Source organism: Anomaloglossus baeobatrachus, chromosome 2 (genome assembly GCF_048569485.1).
Source record: "Anomaloglossus baeobatrachus isolate aAnoBae1 chromosome 2, aAnoBae1.hap1, whole genome shotgun sequence".
Classification (NCBI taxonomy): domain Eukaryota; kingdom Metazoa; phylum Chordata; class Amphibia; order Anura; family Aromobatidae; genus Anomaloglossus; species Anomaloglossus baeobatrachus.
Genome location: NC_134354.1, coordinates 478512476 through 478528640, shown reverse-complemented (window position 1 = coordinate 478528640; position 16165 = coordinate 478512476). Strand labels below are relative to the sequence as shown.

General features: G+C 43.9%; 1 protein-coding gene across 2 annotated transcripts in view; it reads right to left on the bottom strand.

Annotated features, from left to right (window-relative positions):
- The window catches only part of LOC142291690 (ATP-binding cassette sub-family C member 5-like), a 229614-nt gene that overhangs the window by 131087 nt on the left and 82362 nt on the right, over nucleotides 1-16165 (bottom strand). The window contains exon 11 of one of the 2 annotated variants that reach the window (XM_075336404.1): nucleotides 3946-4017. The exons of the other annotated variant lie outside the window; for it this stretch is intronic. Within the exon in view, the coding sequence (XP_075192519.1) occupies nucleotides 3946-4017 (72 nt within the window). The remainder of the gene's footprint in view (nucleotides 1-3945; nucleotides 4018-16165) is intronic. 2 annotated transcript variants of the gene reach the window in all.

Genomic DNA, 16165 nt, shown 5'->3' with positions numbered 1-16165 from the left:
GCGCTTCGGCTGCTGCCCGAAGCGCGCGTTCTAAGAAGTGACATGTCACTTCTTCCGTGCGCTTTGCCGGCAGCCCCTGCTCTGTCTATGGCAGGAGCTGCATGCAGAGCGCACGTTCTCTGCCGGCACCATGCGCTTCAGAACGGAGCTTTTCAGCTGCGCTCTGAAGCGCACCTTTAGGTGCGGTGCAGAGCGCACACGTGCGCACATAGCCTAAAGGAGAGACTGGTGCACAGTCACTTCGTGTCCTCCAATAAAACTTGGCTTTCTAGTGTCATTAAGGGGTGTTTTAAGTGCAGTGGATGCATAGCCTGTGGTTCCATCAAAATAGGAAAGCACTTCACCTCTTATGCACAAACAAGCGCTATGAGATTAAGGTGTTTATAAATTGTAGACAAAATGGGGTAATCTACAAGGCCATGTGTACGTGCAATAAAGAGTATGTAGGAAAAACAAAGAGAGAATTCAGGAGAAGAGTGGTAGAACACCTTCGTGATATCAGACTAAAATCTGACACTCCATTGGCACGACACATAAATGAGAGACATGGAGGGGACCCAAATGTGATCTTTTTCCAGGGTATTGATGTAGTACCACCACCAATGAGAGGAGGAGATTGGGATAAGAATATCCTGAGACAGGAAACAAAATGGATATTTTGGCTAAAAACTGTAAAACCCCTGGGCCTGAATAAAACACTCTCCTTTGCACCCTTTGTGTAGCTTTTAGGTAGATTGTTTAGGAGGGATATTCGATGGCCGAGTGGGGGCACCATCCACTGTCCTTCTAGGGTGCCGACCCCCACATGATAGGCAGGGTAATCCTTTTGAGTGCTAGAGGTTAGGATATAGCTTGGTGATGGTCCTTTCCATTTCTAATCTGGGCCCCCTGAATATCCATTTTGTTTCCTATAGGGGTATTTTCTTCCAAATATAGTTTAGAGATCTTGTTAAAATCTGTTTTTTAGTGATTCTGGCGGGATTGTTTTTCTGGGGGACTTCTCCTTGTCCTTTGTATGTATGCCTATTGCATGTTTTATTTTTCCTGTTGGGAAAATGCACCTGCATATTCCCATCTGGATTATTGCTTATGTTTGCAGATTTCTGCACGTTAGCAATGCTTTCATGGGGCGATTCTTGGGGAATCTTTTCTTTGTTTATGTACATCAAAGAATAATACCACTCTGCTGGTTCGTTTACCTGTATGTTGTGGCTGCGATGTATAAAGGAACGCTGTTACGATTCTGCGCTTGCACAGAATGGTGCGTTCCAAAATGCCCTTGCTTGGCGTATGCGCTTCAGCGGTGGGCGTGCCTGGATGAGGGGTGCGTTATCGGTGGGCGGATATGACCTCACATGCCATCGCGGCGGTTTCAAACATTAAAAAGGCAGTGAATGGTGGCACGGCTGTGCAGCATAATGTGCGCCTGATGTATGGACCGCGGTTAACTTCCTTAGATGCTGATGACTTAATGGTTTTTTTTAATATTCACAGTGGCATGTGTCGGCCCCTTTTTGGGACAGTATATGTTCAGACACACGATGTATCGCTCTCCTGATGATAAGGAAACGCGTTGAGAGTGGAGCCCTGAAATGATAAATTGTTCAGCTGACAGACATAGTGGATCCTGCAGCAATACCTGGGAGGACCGGGGGATTTACTAAATGTCAATCTCTGTCTGACAGTGATAAAAAGGAACACTAGACCATGTTTATAGAAGACTGGTGAGACGGTTCCTTTTTTCTCTTTTTTTCTGGTATAAAGGTCATTAAACCTTATTATCATTGCTGATTTCCCTAATAAGTGGTGTATTGTTGCCTTTTGAAACCGATAGAGTATATACAGGGTATTACACCATCATATAGTGCTGGCAAAAAGTATTGGCACCCCTGCAATTCTGTCAGATAATACTCTTCTTTAAAATGATTGCAATCACAAATTCTTTGGTATTATTATCTTCATTTATTTTGCTTGCAATGAAAAAACACAAAAGAGAATGAAGCAAAAATCAAATCATTGATCATTTCACACAAAACTCCAAAAATGGGCCAGACAAAAGTATTGGCACCCTTAGCCTAATACTTGGTTGCACAACCTTTAGCCAAAATAACTGCGAACAACCGCTTCCGGTAACCATCAATGAGTTTCTTACAATCCTCTGCTGGAATTTTAGACCATTCTTCTTTGGCAAACTGCTCCAGGTCCCTGAGATCTGAAGGGTGCCTTCTCCAAATTGCCATTTTGAGATCTCTTCACAGGTGTTCTATGGGATTCAGGTCTGGACTCATTGCTGGCCACTTTAGTAGTCTCCAGTGCTGTCTATCAAACCATTTTCTAGTGCTTTTTGAGGTGTGTTTTGGGTCATTGTCTTGCTGGAAGACCCATGACCTCTGAGGAAGACGCAGCTTTCTCACACTGGGCCCTACATTATGCTGCAAAATTTGTTGGCAGTCTTCAGACTTCATAATGCCATGCACATGGTCAAGCAGTCCAGTGCCAGAGGCAGCAAAGCAGCCCCAAAACATCAGGGAACCTCCGCCATGTTTGATTGTAGGGACCGTGTTCTTTCCTTTGATTGCCTCTTTTTTTTTTCCTGTAAACTCTATGTTGATGGCTTTTCCCAAACAGCTCTACTTTTGTCTCATCTGACCAGAGAACATTCTTCCAAAACGTTTTAGGCTTTCTCAGGTAAGTTTTGGCAAGCTCCAGCCTACCTTTTTTATGTCTCGTGGTAAGAAATAGGGTCTTTCTGGGTATCCTACCATACAGTCCCTTTTCATTCAGACGCCGACGGATAGCACGGGTTTACACTGTTGTACCCTCGGACTGCAGGGCAGCTTGAACTTGTTTGGATATTAGTCGAGGTTCTTTATCCACCATCCCCACAATCTTGCGTTGAAATCTCTCGTCAATGTTTCTTTTCCTTCCACATCTAGGGAGGTTAGCCACAGTGCCATGGGCTTAAAACTTCTTGATGACATTGCGCACCGTAGACACAGGAACTTTCAGGTCTTTGGAGATGGACTTGTAGCCTTGAGATTGCTCATGCTTCCTCACAATTTGGATTCTCAAGTCCTCAGACAGTTGTTTGGTCTTTTTTCTTTTCTCTGTGCTCAATGTGGTACACACAAGGACACAGGACAGAGGTTGAGTCAACTTTAATCCATGTCAACTGGCTGCAAGTGTGATTTAGTTATTGCCAACACCTGTTAGGTGTCACAGGTAAAGGCCCTGTCACACACAGAGATAAATCTTTGGCAGATCTGTGGTTGCAGTGAAATTGTGGACAATCAGTGCCAGGTTTGTGGCTGTGTACAAATGGAACAATATCTCCATGATTTCACTGCAACCACAGATCTGCCAAAGATTTATCTCTGTGTGTAAAGTGGCCTTTAGTTACAGGTGCTGTTAATTACACAAATTAGAGAAGCATCACATGATTTTTCAAACAGTGCCAATACTTTTGTCCACCCCCTTTTTTATGTTTGGTGTGGAATTATATCCAATTTGGCTTTATGATAATTTTTTTTATTTTTTTTTTTCATTGAAGACAAATTAAATGAAGATAATAATACCAAAGAATTTGTGATTGCAATCATTTTCAAGAAGAAACTGAGTATTATCTGACAGAATTGCAGGGGTGCCAATACTTTTGGCCAGCACCGTATATGTGGCACGTGCTGTGCAATGGTGTTTGTTTGTTTCTTTTGAGATTTTAAATATTATCTATTAAAAGTTAATTTTTAGGCGTCTTTTTAGCTGGATACGTAGCTATATTAAATCTTTTCCCATAAAACTGTTATAGATAAAACAGGATGTTCAATGTGTTAATTGTGTTAAATGTTGCTGAAGTGTATAGTTAATGATTTTGACTAATGACTAATAATGACTAATAAAACATAGATGTAATATTATATATGTCAATAGAAAAGAAATAAAACATACCTGACCAAGAATAGATAATATCAGAGAACTTTTACCGCACCCAACACTTCCACAGATTCCTACATGTTTGCCCTGCAGAAATAGTCATTTTAAAGTAAGTTATTTATTACATTTGCAGATTTAAGTCTGTTAAGGGGAATCTGTCAGCAGGATTTAAATCCAAAATTATTTATATACACATGTAGCTCTTTAACAGACAAGTCAAGCGATATCTTCATATCGCCGGTCCATATATCTATTAATGAGAAATCAGCAATTGAAATGATAAGGAAATGAGGCTATAGAGCTATTTGTAGATCTGAAACTTCTATCACTCCAGCTCTATTCCTCACTCAGTGTCTCCTGCTCTTGCTTGATTGATGGCTCCTTTGCTTTAAGTCCCACAGCATAGAGCCTGTCGGCCAAACAGGAGGAGAAAACAATGTATGTGGAATAGAGCTGGAGTGACAGAGGCTTCATATCTACAGCCTCATTTGTGTATGAGTTCAAACAATGATTTCTCAGTTATGGCGGAATGGACTGGCCACGTAAAAGTATTGCTGGTCTTGTCGTTGAAAGAGTTTAATAAATAAACTGAATAATGTCGTGGGTGAATTCCTGCTGACAGATTCCCTTTAAGTGATTAATTAGAAAAGTATAATAATTTTGTTACGTTTGAACAAGGATCTGTGATAGGATCTAGGATACGGTTTCTACAAAGATCTAGGATACAGTTTATACATTATATGCTGGGATGTATGACAAAACATTTGTGTCCACATGTTAATTCAGATTCAGATCCAAGGATCCAAGTTAGGCCTCTCATGAAGATGTCAGCAATTTTTCACATAGGTGGAAAAAATGTTTAGATTTCTTGTTAGGTTTTTGTTTTTTAACAGATATTCAGCAGTTTGGTCAGTGTATTAGTTTACCAGCAATTTTTCATCAGTTATTTTCTTCAATGCAAAACAAAAGAAAAAAATTGCAAAGCTTTTTCTACCTGTAGTAGCAGTGCTAAAAATGTAAACATATACAGTATATAGCATATGAGAATGCTGTAACAGAGGGCTGGAAGATGATGGCTGTATATGGGGACAACCTGGTGACAGATTCCCTTTAATTATCAATGCTAATAAATATTATGAGTACCTTGGCCAAAACCACAGGGGACATACATATTGCCATACCAACCTTTTAGAAAGAGAGCAGGGGTAGACATATAAATTGTGCAGCCTGGGGCCCAAAAGGTAAGGGGGCCCTCTACCACCTCCAATCAGTAGGCAGCTTTTCTTATAGACGAACTATTGTTCTGCAAAGGGCCCATATAGTGTTCTTGCACAGGGGCCCATTCCTGTCTGTGAACACCACTGAAAGGGAGTACTAAGCAACCTGAACTCCTGAGACCACTATATCTAGAAAACGCCACTCCATTTTACATTATACATGCTAGCTAGCTCAGATATTTCGCTAGTTATTTTAGCCATAAGCAATTTTAACCTACTGCATTCTTCGGCCGCTACTCTAACCAGCAATATTTCTAGGTGTCCTTAGCAACACCTTGAGTGGCCAGTAATTCCATCAGCAGACCACTTGTATAATCTTACGCAGGATTATAAAAATCTTACTCTAATTAAAGGTCTTCTCTACATCCATAGCCGCCGAAGTCCCTGATGTCTGCAGCACAGAATCTACAGCTACGAGGAGCTGCTGATAAGTCTTTGGCTTTACCCAGAAAGAAACGAGATAGGATGATGAAACTTTACATTATTCCACATACTCTCCACTGTTTGTCAACACACTTCTTGCATCAGTATTCCAAGTTCTGTAAGCCTAGCAAAAAGAAGGATTTTGGTTATGCCTCAAACCAGGCATCCGTAGCAGCCATCACATCAGAAATGGTGTGAAATTTGGTACCCTTGAAGTGTTTCTTCAGGTTTGGTAACAGATGATAGTCGGAGGGAGCTAGATCTGGTCAATAAGGTGGGTGGTCAACCACCTGGAAGCCCAGCTCTGCCAGTTTTGGCATGGTCGCTTGTGCAGTGCAAGCGGATGCATCGTCTTGCAGGAACAAGATTCCTTTGAACAGCTTGCCGCGCCTTTTGGCCTTCAAAGCTGCCTTCAATTGGTCTGAAAGTTCAATGTAATATCTTTCATTGATGGTGGAACCCTTTTGAAGATAGTCCACTAGTAGCACGCCCTCCTTATCCCAGAACACAGACGCCATCACCTTAGTGGCTGATTTTTGCATCCTGAACTACTTTGGACAAGGAGAACCACTGTGCCTCCAGTCTTTTGACTACTCCTTGTTTTCAGGGTCATACAAATAAATGCAGGTCTCATCCATAGTGACCAGTCGATCCAGGAAGTTATTATCAGTCTGGAAACGCTGACAAATGTACCGAGACGTTTTCACTCGCATGCTAGAATCTCTGATCTGTTGTAAAACATTTGAGAACCCATGTTCATGGATAATGACACAAACACGTTGACGGGAAATCCCCATGATGTCTGCTATTGCTTTAGCTAAAATTTGTCGATTCTCCAGTATGAGGTTGTGCACAGCATCAATGATCTCTGGAACAACAACCACTCTCGGTCGTCCAGGACATTCCTCATCATTGGTGCTGAAGTTTCCTGTTTTCAATTTGGCAATCCAGTTCTTAACTGTAGAATATGAAGGGCATTGATACCCCAATGTCTGTGACATATTCTTTGCGGACTTTCCTTGCAGAAACAAGAATTTTATCACTCCTCTGCTCTCAGTTGGTGTGAATATTGCATTAGACTCTGACACTTTTTTTTCCCCGCATGCGTAGACAACTGTTTCCATAAGCAACAAGCACAAAATTTTGAAAACATATCTTAAACACATAAGGCTTTCGTGTGATGTAACATTCGTTACCATAGAAAGAAAAAAAGATCACAAAGCCAAAGACTTATCAGCAGCCCCTCGTAAGTAGAAATGTCTCTAGGGTTTACCGTTTATATAATTATTACGATACTTTTCTTTGTTTTTTTTTCCTTTTCTTTCTTTTTTTTTAATCTCAACCTCTCGGTGCTATATTTTGCAAAGTTATCTACTACCATTATCTGTGTCTTGCATCTCTGTCATGTCTGAAGATGTAACAATTATTAGGCCATGTGGACATGTTGAGTGTTTGGTGAGTTTATTACCTCAGCATTTGTACAGTAAGTTAAAACCAGGAGTGGAAGAAAACTCACCAAATACTCAATGTGTGCACGTGGCCTTAGAGATTTTATAAAACATTTTTTTTGCCATAAAGTAGTTAGCATTTAGATTATTTATCTATAAATATCTACTGTTCAACTGAACAGTCTAGGAAAAAAAACACTTTATCATTTATCTTCATTACTATTCTCGCCTAGGATGCTATTTCAACTGTTTGCTGTGACAAGAAAAGTAGGTAGGTTTATTAAGACTACCAAACACATTAGCTGTTTCAGCTAATAATTCGGCTGGCAGCCATCTCAACCAACTCTACCATTACACAAGAGCTCTCATTCGGCAAAGCACTCCTGTGTCCAATATGAGAAAGCCGCTGACAGTCATTTTTTGCTGGTGGCGTATCTCTAGGAAAACAAAGCGAGAGTATGAAGTCTGACATGGTGGATCGACACCTCCCTCAACCATCAGTTGGCCAGTGCCGTTATACACATAAGGTCGGAGTCACACTTGCGAGTGCCTCGCGTGTAACTCGCGCGAGTCTCTCATTGAATCACCCGGCATGGGTGTACTCTCTCCTGCAGGGGCGGGTCGGCTGCATGTATCTCTATGCAGCTGAGACACTCCTGTCTGGAGAGTATGCAGCCATGCCGGGTGATTCAATGAGAAACTCGCGCGAGTTACACGCGAGGCACTCGCAAGTGTGACTCCGGCCTTAGAGTGTAACCATAACCTATTGAGATCAACATATGCTACCGACATTAGTCTGTGTATGTGGGTCTTTAACCCCTTAACGACCGCCGATACGCCTTTTAACGGCGGTAAATAAGGGTACTTTTTCCGATCCGCCGCTTTTTAACGGCGGTCGGAAAAAAGGGTCTAGCGCCCCCCAGAGTCAGAAAATTTCCGGGGTCTCAGCTGCCGGGGGTAGCTGAGACCCTGGAGATCATGATTCGGGCCGGTTTTTCCGGTCCCCAGTCACGTGATGACCGGTATACACCGTATACCGATCATCAAGTTATAGCAAATGACCGCGCCAGATGGGAGATAAATCTTTTTCCCGGTTCCCTCCGGTCCCCCGGTGTCCCCAAAGTGCCCCCCCCGACCCCCAACCCCCTCCCGAAAATCCAAGATGGCCGCGCGCACCGGCGATCACAGCAGCGCGCCGGCCGCAATCACACTGTTCCTATGGTTTCTGTCGTATGTGCCATAACACATACGACAGAAACCTGCTCCCTAGGCCCTGCCGGGTCCCCCCCTATCCCCCCCGGTGTCCCCCGGTGTCATACATACCTGTCGGAGTGCTGATCCCCCGCGGCCCCCTCCTCCGGCTCCTTCTCAGCAGACGCCGGTCACATGTGCAGTGCAGCTGTCAGCTTCCTGTGTCTGTGACTCAGACGCTGGCTGCTGCTCGGCACTGTGCAGCTGTGACCCAGGGAGGGTGGGTGCAGATTCTTTGCACCCACTCTCCTCAAATGGAGGGTCTGCAATACTAGAAAATGGGGGATACGTTCCCTGAACGTGTCCCCCATATTCTAGAAGGTCCAGAGTCGACGTGGGACGTACAAATGGATTATTGTGGATTTTTTTTTTTCTTTTCAATAAATTGGTCAATCAGGGAATGTTTTGGGGAGTGTTTTTTCAAATAAAATTTTTTTTGTTGTCAATTTTTTTTTTATTACTGTCAATTAGTTATGTCGGGTATCTGATAGACGCCGTGACATAACTAATTGCTGGGCTTGATGCCAGGTGACATTACACACCTGGTATCAACCCCATTTATTACCCCGTTAGCCAACGCACCAGGGCGCGGGATGAGCTGGGGCGAAGCCCCAGAATTGGCGCATCTAATGGATGCGCCACTTCTGGGGCGGCTGCGGCCTGCTATTTTTAGGCTGGGAAGAGTCCAATAACCGTGGCTCTTCCCATCCTGAGAATACCAGACCCCAGCTGTCAGCTTCACCTTGGCTGGTGATCTAATTTGGGGGGACCCCACGTTTTTTTTTTTTTTTTAATTATTTATTTATAAACAATTAAAAAAAAAAAACAGCTTGGGTAGCCCTCCAAATTGATCACCAGACAAGATGAAGCTGTCAGCTGTGGTTTGCAGGCTACAGCTGTCTGCTTTACCCTAGCTGGCTAGCAAAAATAGGGGGGACCCCACGTCATTTATTTTAATTCTTTTTTTTTTTTTGGGCTAAATACAAGGCTAGGCATCCTTTAGTGTCACATGAAAGGCACTAAAGGGCGCCAGCTTAGAATATGCAGGGGGGTGGGACGTTATATATGTTTGACATCTATCCATTCATCCATTGTAGCATTTTACACTGTGTGCCCACAATCAGGGTTTGCAACGTTTTGGGCGCAGAGTGTTTTCCCTGCGTCCATAACGCTGCGTTGTGCAGTAGAAGCACAGTGGAAGGATTTTTAGAAATCCCGTGCCCACTGTGTTTCTTTTCTCCGCAGCATAAATCGACCTGTGGCGCAGCTTCCCGAGCCTCAGGATGTCAATTTATGCTGCGGAGATGAGTGTTCTTTGCAGGTAGAATAGAACTAAAGTCCACAGCAGCCTGAACCCAAATCGTGGGCATGGGCAGCTGCGTTCTCCCGTGGACAACACTCACATTTCTGCAGGAGGCTGACACTGGGTACTAGACGCCGTGTCGCTGGATCATGGCCACATAGCCTAAAGGCTACTTTACACGCTGCGATATCGGTCCCGATATCGCTAGCGTGGGTACCCGCCCCCATCTGTTGTGCGACACGGGCAAATCGCTGCCCGTGCCGCACAACATCGCGCAGATGCGTCACATACTTACCTGCCCGGCGACGTCGCTGTGACCGGCGAACCGCCTCCTTTCTAAGGGGGCGGTCCGTGTGGCGTCACAGTGACGTCACTGAGCGGCCGCCCAATAGAAGCGGAGGGGCGGAGATGAGTGGCCGGAACATCCCGCCCACCTCCTTCCTTCCTCATAGCAGCCGGGAGGCAGGTAAGGAGAGGTTCCTCGTTCCTGCGGCGTCACACATAGCGATGTGTGCTGCCGCAGGAGCGACGAACTACATCGTTACTGCTGCAGTAACGATAATCGAGAATGGACCCCCATGTCACCGATGAGCGATTTTGCACGTTTTTGCAACGATGCAAAATCGCTCATCGGTGTCACACGCAGCAACATCGCTAATGCGGCCGGATGTGCGTCACCAATTCCATGACCCCAACGACTCCGCATTAGCGATGTCGCAGCGTGTAAAGCCCCCTTAACAGTGAGAAATTTGTTGCTACAGCAACAGTTTTGTGAAGTACCTGTGGATTCAAAATGTTTACTATACTCCTGAATAAAATCCTTGAGGGGTCCAGTTTCCAAAATGAGGTCACTTGTGGGGGGTTTCTGATGTATAGGTGCCCAAGGGGCCCTGCAAATGTGACATGGTGCCCGCAATTTACTTCAACTTTTCCAAAATTCAAATGGTGCTCCTTCCATTCCAAGCCCTCCCATTTATCCAAACAAAGGTTTTTGGTCACATGTGGGGTATCCCTGCGCTCACAAGAAATTAGATAACAACCTGTGGGGTACACGTTTTGTTGTTGCCTCTTGAAAAAGTGAAAAATGTGTCGCTAAATCAACATTTTTGTGAAAAAAATGAAAATTTCAATATGGCAACCTAAGCTTATCAAATTCTGTGAAGTATTCGTGGATTCAAAATGCTCAATATACACCTAGATTAAAGCCTTGAGGGGTCTTATTTCCAGAATGGGGTCACTTGTGGTGGACCTCCACTGCTTAGGCACCTCAGGGGTACTCCTAATGCAACATGGCGTCCGCTATTGATTCCAGCCAATTTTGCAGTCAAATTGCACTCCTTCTCTTCTGAGCCCTGTAGTGTGCCCAAACAGTTGATTTCCACCACTTACAAGATATCAACAAACTCAGGAGAAATTGTGCAATAAATTTCATGGTGATTTTTTTCCTGTTACCCTTGTGAAAAAAAAGCTACCTGGTTGAAGTAACAATTTTGTGGTAAAATTCTATTTTTTTATTTTCATGGCTCAACGTTATAAACGTCTGTAAAGCACCTGGGGGTTCAGGGTACTCGCCAAACATCAAGATAAATTCCTTGAGGGGCCTAGTTTCCAATATGGGGTCACTTGTGGTGTTTTTTTGCTGTTTACGTACCTTAGGGGTCCTCCAAATGCGACATGGTGCCCGCAATCTTTTTCAGCCAAATTTCCTTTCCAAAATTCAAATATTGCTCCTTCCGTTCCAAGCCCTCCCATTTCTCCAAACAAAGGTTTCAGACCACAAGTGAGGTATCACCGCGCTCATAAAAAAGTGGGTAACAAACATTGGGGTCAAATTTTTGGAATTACCTCTTGAAAAAGTGAAAAAATTGATGCTAAAGCAACATTTTTGAGAAAAAAATGAAAATTTTCAATGTGACAACGTAACGTTATCAAAATCTGTGAAGTACCTGTGGATCCAAAATGCTCACTATACCCCTAGATAGAAGCCTTAAGGGGTCTAGTTTCCAAAATGGTGTCACTTGTGAGGGGTTTCTGCTGTTTAGGTACCTTAGCGGACATGTAAATGCAACATGGTGCCCGCAATCTATTTCAGCCAAATTTGCTTTCCAAAATTCAAATATTGCTCCTTCTGTTCCGAGCCCTCCCATTTGTCCAAACAAAGGTTTCTGACCACATGTGGGGTATTGGCGCGTTCATAAGAAAGTGGGTAACAAGTTTTGGGGTTCATTTTGTTGTGTTATTTCTTCTAAAAGTGAATAAATTTGGGGTAGAGCAACATTTTAGGTAAAATTTTATTTTTTGCTTTTTTTCATTCCACTTTGCTTTAGTTCCTGTGAAGCACCTGAAGGGTTAATAAACTTCTTGGATGTGGTTTTGAGTACTTTGAGGGGTGCAGTTTTGAGAATGGTGTCACTTTTAGGTATTTTCTGACACTTAGGCCTCTCAAAGTCACTTCAAATGGGATGTGGTCCCTAAAAAAATGGTTTTGTGAATTTTGTTGAAAAAATGGGAAATTGCTGATGAACTTTGACCTTTTCTAACTTCCTAACCCCGAAAAATTTTGTTTCAGAAATTGCGCTAATGTAAAGTAGACATGTGGGAAATGTTATTTATTAACTGTTTTGTGTGACATAACTCTCTGGGTTAAGGGCATAAAAATTAAAAGTTTGAAAATTGCAAAATTTTCAAAATTTTCATCAAATTTCCGATTTTTTCACAAATAAAAGCAAAAAATATCGTTCTAAATTGATAACTATCATGAAGTACAATATGTCATGAAAAAACAATGTCAGAATCACCGGGATCCGTTGAAGCGTTCCAGAGTTATAACCTCATAAAGTGACACTGGTCAGAATTGCAAAAAATGGCCTGGTCATTAAGTACAAAACTGGCTTCGTCCTTAAGGGGTTAAGGCTCCCATACACATTAGTGTAAAAGTTTCTGAACCTGTCAATATTGATTGGTTCTGTCAACAGTCTAATGTGCATTGGGGCACCGGGTGACTGATGGTCAAGAGAGCTCGTGCATGCCTGATTTTGGACTGCCAATTGCTTTGTTCTCCCTATCATAAGACACATGTCAGCTGGCGGCTTTCTAATAGAGAACCTAAATGTTTTTGGCCAGCGAGTCCTCATGTGTATGGCTGTGTCAGCTGAGACGGCTGTCAACTGAACCATTGGCCAAAGCATCATTCAACAACAGCCATCCAATCCGTTTGGTCAGCCCTTGGTTGCATTTACGCAGATGGTCATTTGATCTGGTTGAAATCTATGTAATGTCACAGAAATGTCACAGAAAAAAATTATCTAACAGGCTTCAAAATGTGTCTGCCAAACTCAATGATGTTTGCATGTCAACAGACAATTCCATTATACATGAATAGAAATGCTTTATTTTAGGATGATTACAACAGATGAGAAAGACGAGAATATCTCTCAGTGTAAATTACTAACTCAAATTTTATCATCTGTGAGATTGGTCTGATGGGAAAGAAATCTGTGTGTAAATATAGTTTTAGGAGAACAAGCTTTATTCTCTCCATCTGAAAGCAAAAAAATAATTTTACACACAGATGCAGGTAGGCATCTCTCACGGGTAAATAACTGCAATCATGTCGCATATGTCTCATGGTATAATTTTATTACTGATATTAGATTTAGGATTTGCCATTGAAATCTGCAGCATCTGCATAGAGTGTGTATGTTGGCCAGATTTTCTTATTTCCTCCAGTCTATTGTTTTTCTATAGAGGTACAAGTAGGTGAATAGGCTGAATGCTACCATTCCTTTCAAAGCAGATCTGTCACTAGATTTCACATTAATAATAAGCTGCATATGATATTGAATAGATCTCTTACACCTGATGTGGTGGCTGTTGTGAGGTAGTGACCGGCTATATAAGTAATGGCCGGTATGTGTCGCAGAGGCAGTATTCCTCTGCTATGTAAACCTGGAATGTTTACTCTGGGACTTATAGTTACACAAGGGTTGTTAGTGGTCTCAGCTTTCAGAGTGCTGGGCAGGTCTGGCTATTCATATACCTCCACCCATGGGTGTGTCTCATGTGTGTGTTTTATTGAGACCAAATGTACCCTGCAAGGAGACCGTGTGGGTAGAGCCTGCTGCAGACTTCCTGGAGACACACTGGCAAGGAGGCCAGATGTGTGTGGAGCCTGTGGTGGCTCTGTGTTTAGGAAGCGGCAGTCCTCCTGAGGGTCTGGACTGACAGGAGTCAGTGTTTGGAGCCTGCAATAGCTCCTGGACAGTAACTCCAGAGAGGCAGTCTTCCTGAACGTCGACACTGACAGGAGTCAGCATGTGGAGCATAACTCCTGGAAGGAAAACTCAGGAAAAAGGGGTTGTGTACTGACAGAGGTCAGTGAGTGGATGGTACGATACCTCCATTGGGATATTACTACTAGGATTTTCCTCCAATGCCGTTCGGGTGTACCCGCGAATAAAACAGACAGAATGTCATAAATATTTCAGTATAACCGAAGGAAGGCTCATGTTTTGTTTCTGAAAAGCAGTTCAGGTGTGCTTTAATAAAATGGCTGGACCTTTTAAATAGAAACTGTCCCTGTGTGTGCCTCAATCTAGCAACCAAGCGAGTATCCCCTATCACATTCAGTGAGCGCAGCCTCACACTGTGCTTTGTAAAATCCATATATTAAAATGAGTATTTTATGATTACAGCTATAAGATGAAACTCATGAGTCTAAAGCCCGCTACACACGCTTCAATATATCTCACAATCCGTCGTTGGGGTCAAGTTGTAAGTGACGCACATCCGGCATCGTTTGTGACGTATCTGCGTGTGACAGCTACATGCGATCAGGATTGAACGCAAAACCGTTGATCGCAAACACATCGTATCATTCTCTAGAATTGAGCGTTTTGTTGCAAGAACCTAGTGAATTGTAACGTGTGACATCCCTCATACGATTTTGTTGTCTGATGCTATGTGCGCAGGTGTGCGCTCTGCACCGCAGCGTAAAAAAGGTCTGCTTCAGAGCGCAGCTGAAAAGCTGCGTTCTGAAGCGCCTCACAATGTCTGTCATGCACTAATCTCTGTCAGTCGGTCACTATCTCTGTCCCTCACTCTCTGTCCATGTCAGTCTATCCCCCTCTCTCATATACTCACCGATCCCCGATCCCTGGCGCTGCACGGCATTCACACTGCTCCGGCGGCTTTTACTGTTTTGAAAAAGCCGGCCGCCCATTAAACAATCTCCTATTCCCTGCTTTCCCCGCGCACCGGCGCCTATGATTGGTTACAGTGAGACACGCCCCCACTCTGAGTGACAGGTGTCACACTGCACCCAATCACAGCAGCCGGTGGGCGTGTCTATACTGTGTAGTGAAATAAATAATTAAATAATTAAAAAAAACGGCGTGCGGTTCCCCCCATTTTTAAAACCAGCCAGATAAAGCCATACGGCTGAAGGCTGGTATTCTCAGGATGGGGAGCTCCACGTTATGGGGAGCCCCCCACCCTAACAATTTCAGCCAACAGCCGCCCAGAATTGCCGCATACATTATATGCGACAGTTCTGGGACTGTACCCGGCTCTTCCCGATTTACCCTGGTGCGTTGGCAAATCGGGGTAATAAGGAGTTATTGGCAGCCCATAGCTGCCAATAAGTCCTAGATTAATCATGTCAGGCGTCTATGAGACACCTTCCATGATTAATCTGTAAGTTACAGTAAATAAACACACACACCAGAAAAAATCCTTTATTAGAAATAAAAACACACACATATTCCCTGGTTCACCACTTTAATCAGCCCCAAAAAGCCCTCCTTGTCCGGCGTAATCCAGGATGATCCAGCGTCGCTTCCACCGCAGCTGCATGGAGGTGACCGGAGCCGCAGCAGACACAGCCGCTCCGGTCACCTCCACGCAGGTAATGAAGACAGCCGTGCGATCAGCTGCTGTCACTGAGGTTACCCGCGGCCACCGGTGGATGCAGCGGTGGCCGCGGGTAACCTCAGTGACAGCAGCTGATCGCGCAGCTGTGTTCATTTGCTGTGTGGAGGTGACCGGAGCGGCTGTGTGTGCTGCAGCTCCGGTCACCTCCATGCAGCAGCGCTGGATGCGACGCTGGATCATCCTGGATTACGCCGGACAAGGAGGGCTTTTTGGGGCTGATTAAAGTGGTGAACCAGGGAATATGTGTGTGTTTTTATTTCTAATAAAGGATTTTTTCTGGTGTGTGTGTTTATTTACTGTAACTTACAGATTAATCATGGAAGGTGTCTCATAGACGCCTGACATGATTAATCTAGGACTTATTGGCAGCTATGGGCTGCCAATAACTCCTTATTACCCCGATTTGCCAACGCACCAGGGCAAATCGGGAAGAGCCGGGTACAGTCCCAGAACTGTCGCATATAATGTATGCGGCAATTCTGGGCGGCTGCTGACTGAAATTGTTAGGGTGGGGGGCTCCCCATAACGTGGAGCTCCCCATCCTGAGAATACCAGCCTTCAGCCGTATGGCTTTATCTGGCTGGTTTTAAAAATGGGGGGAA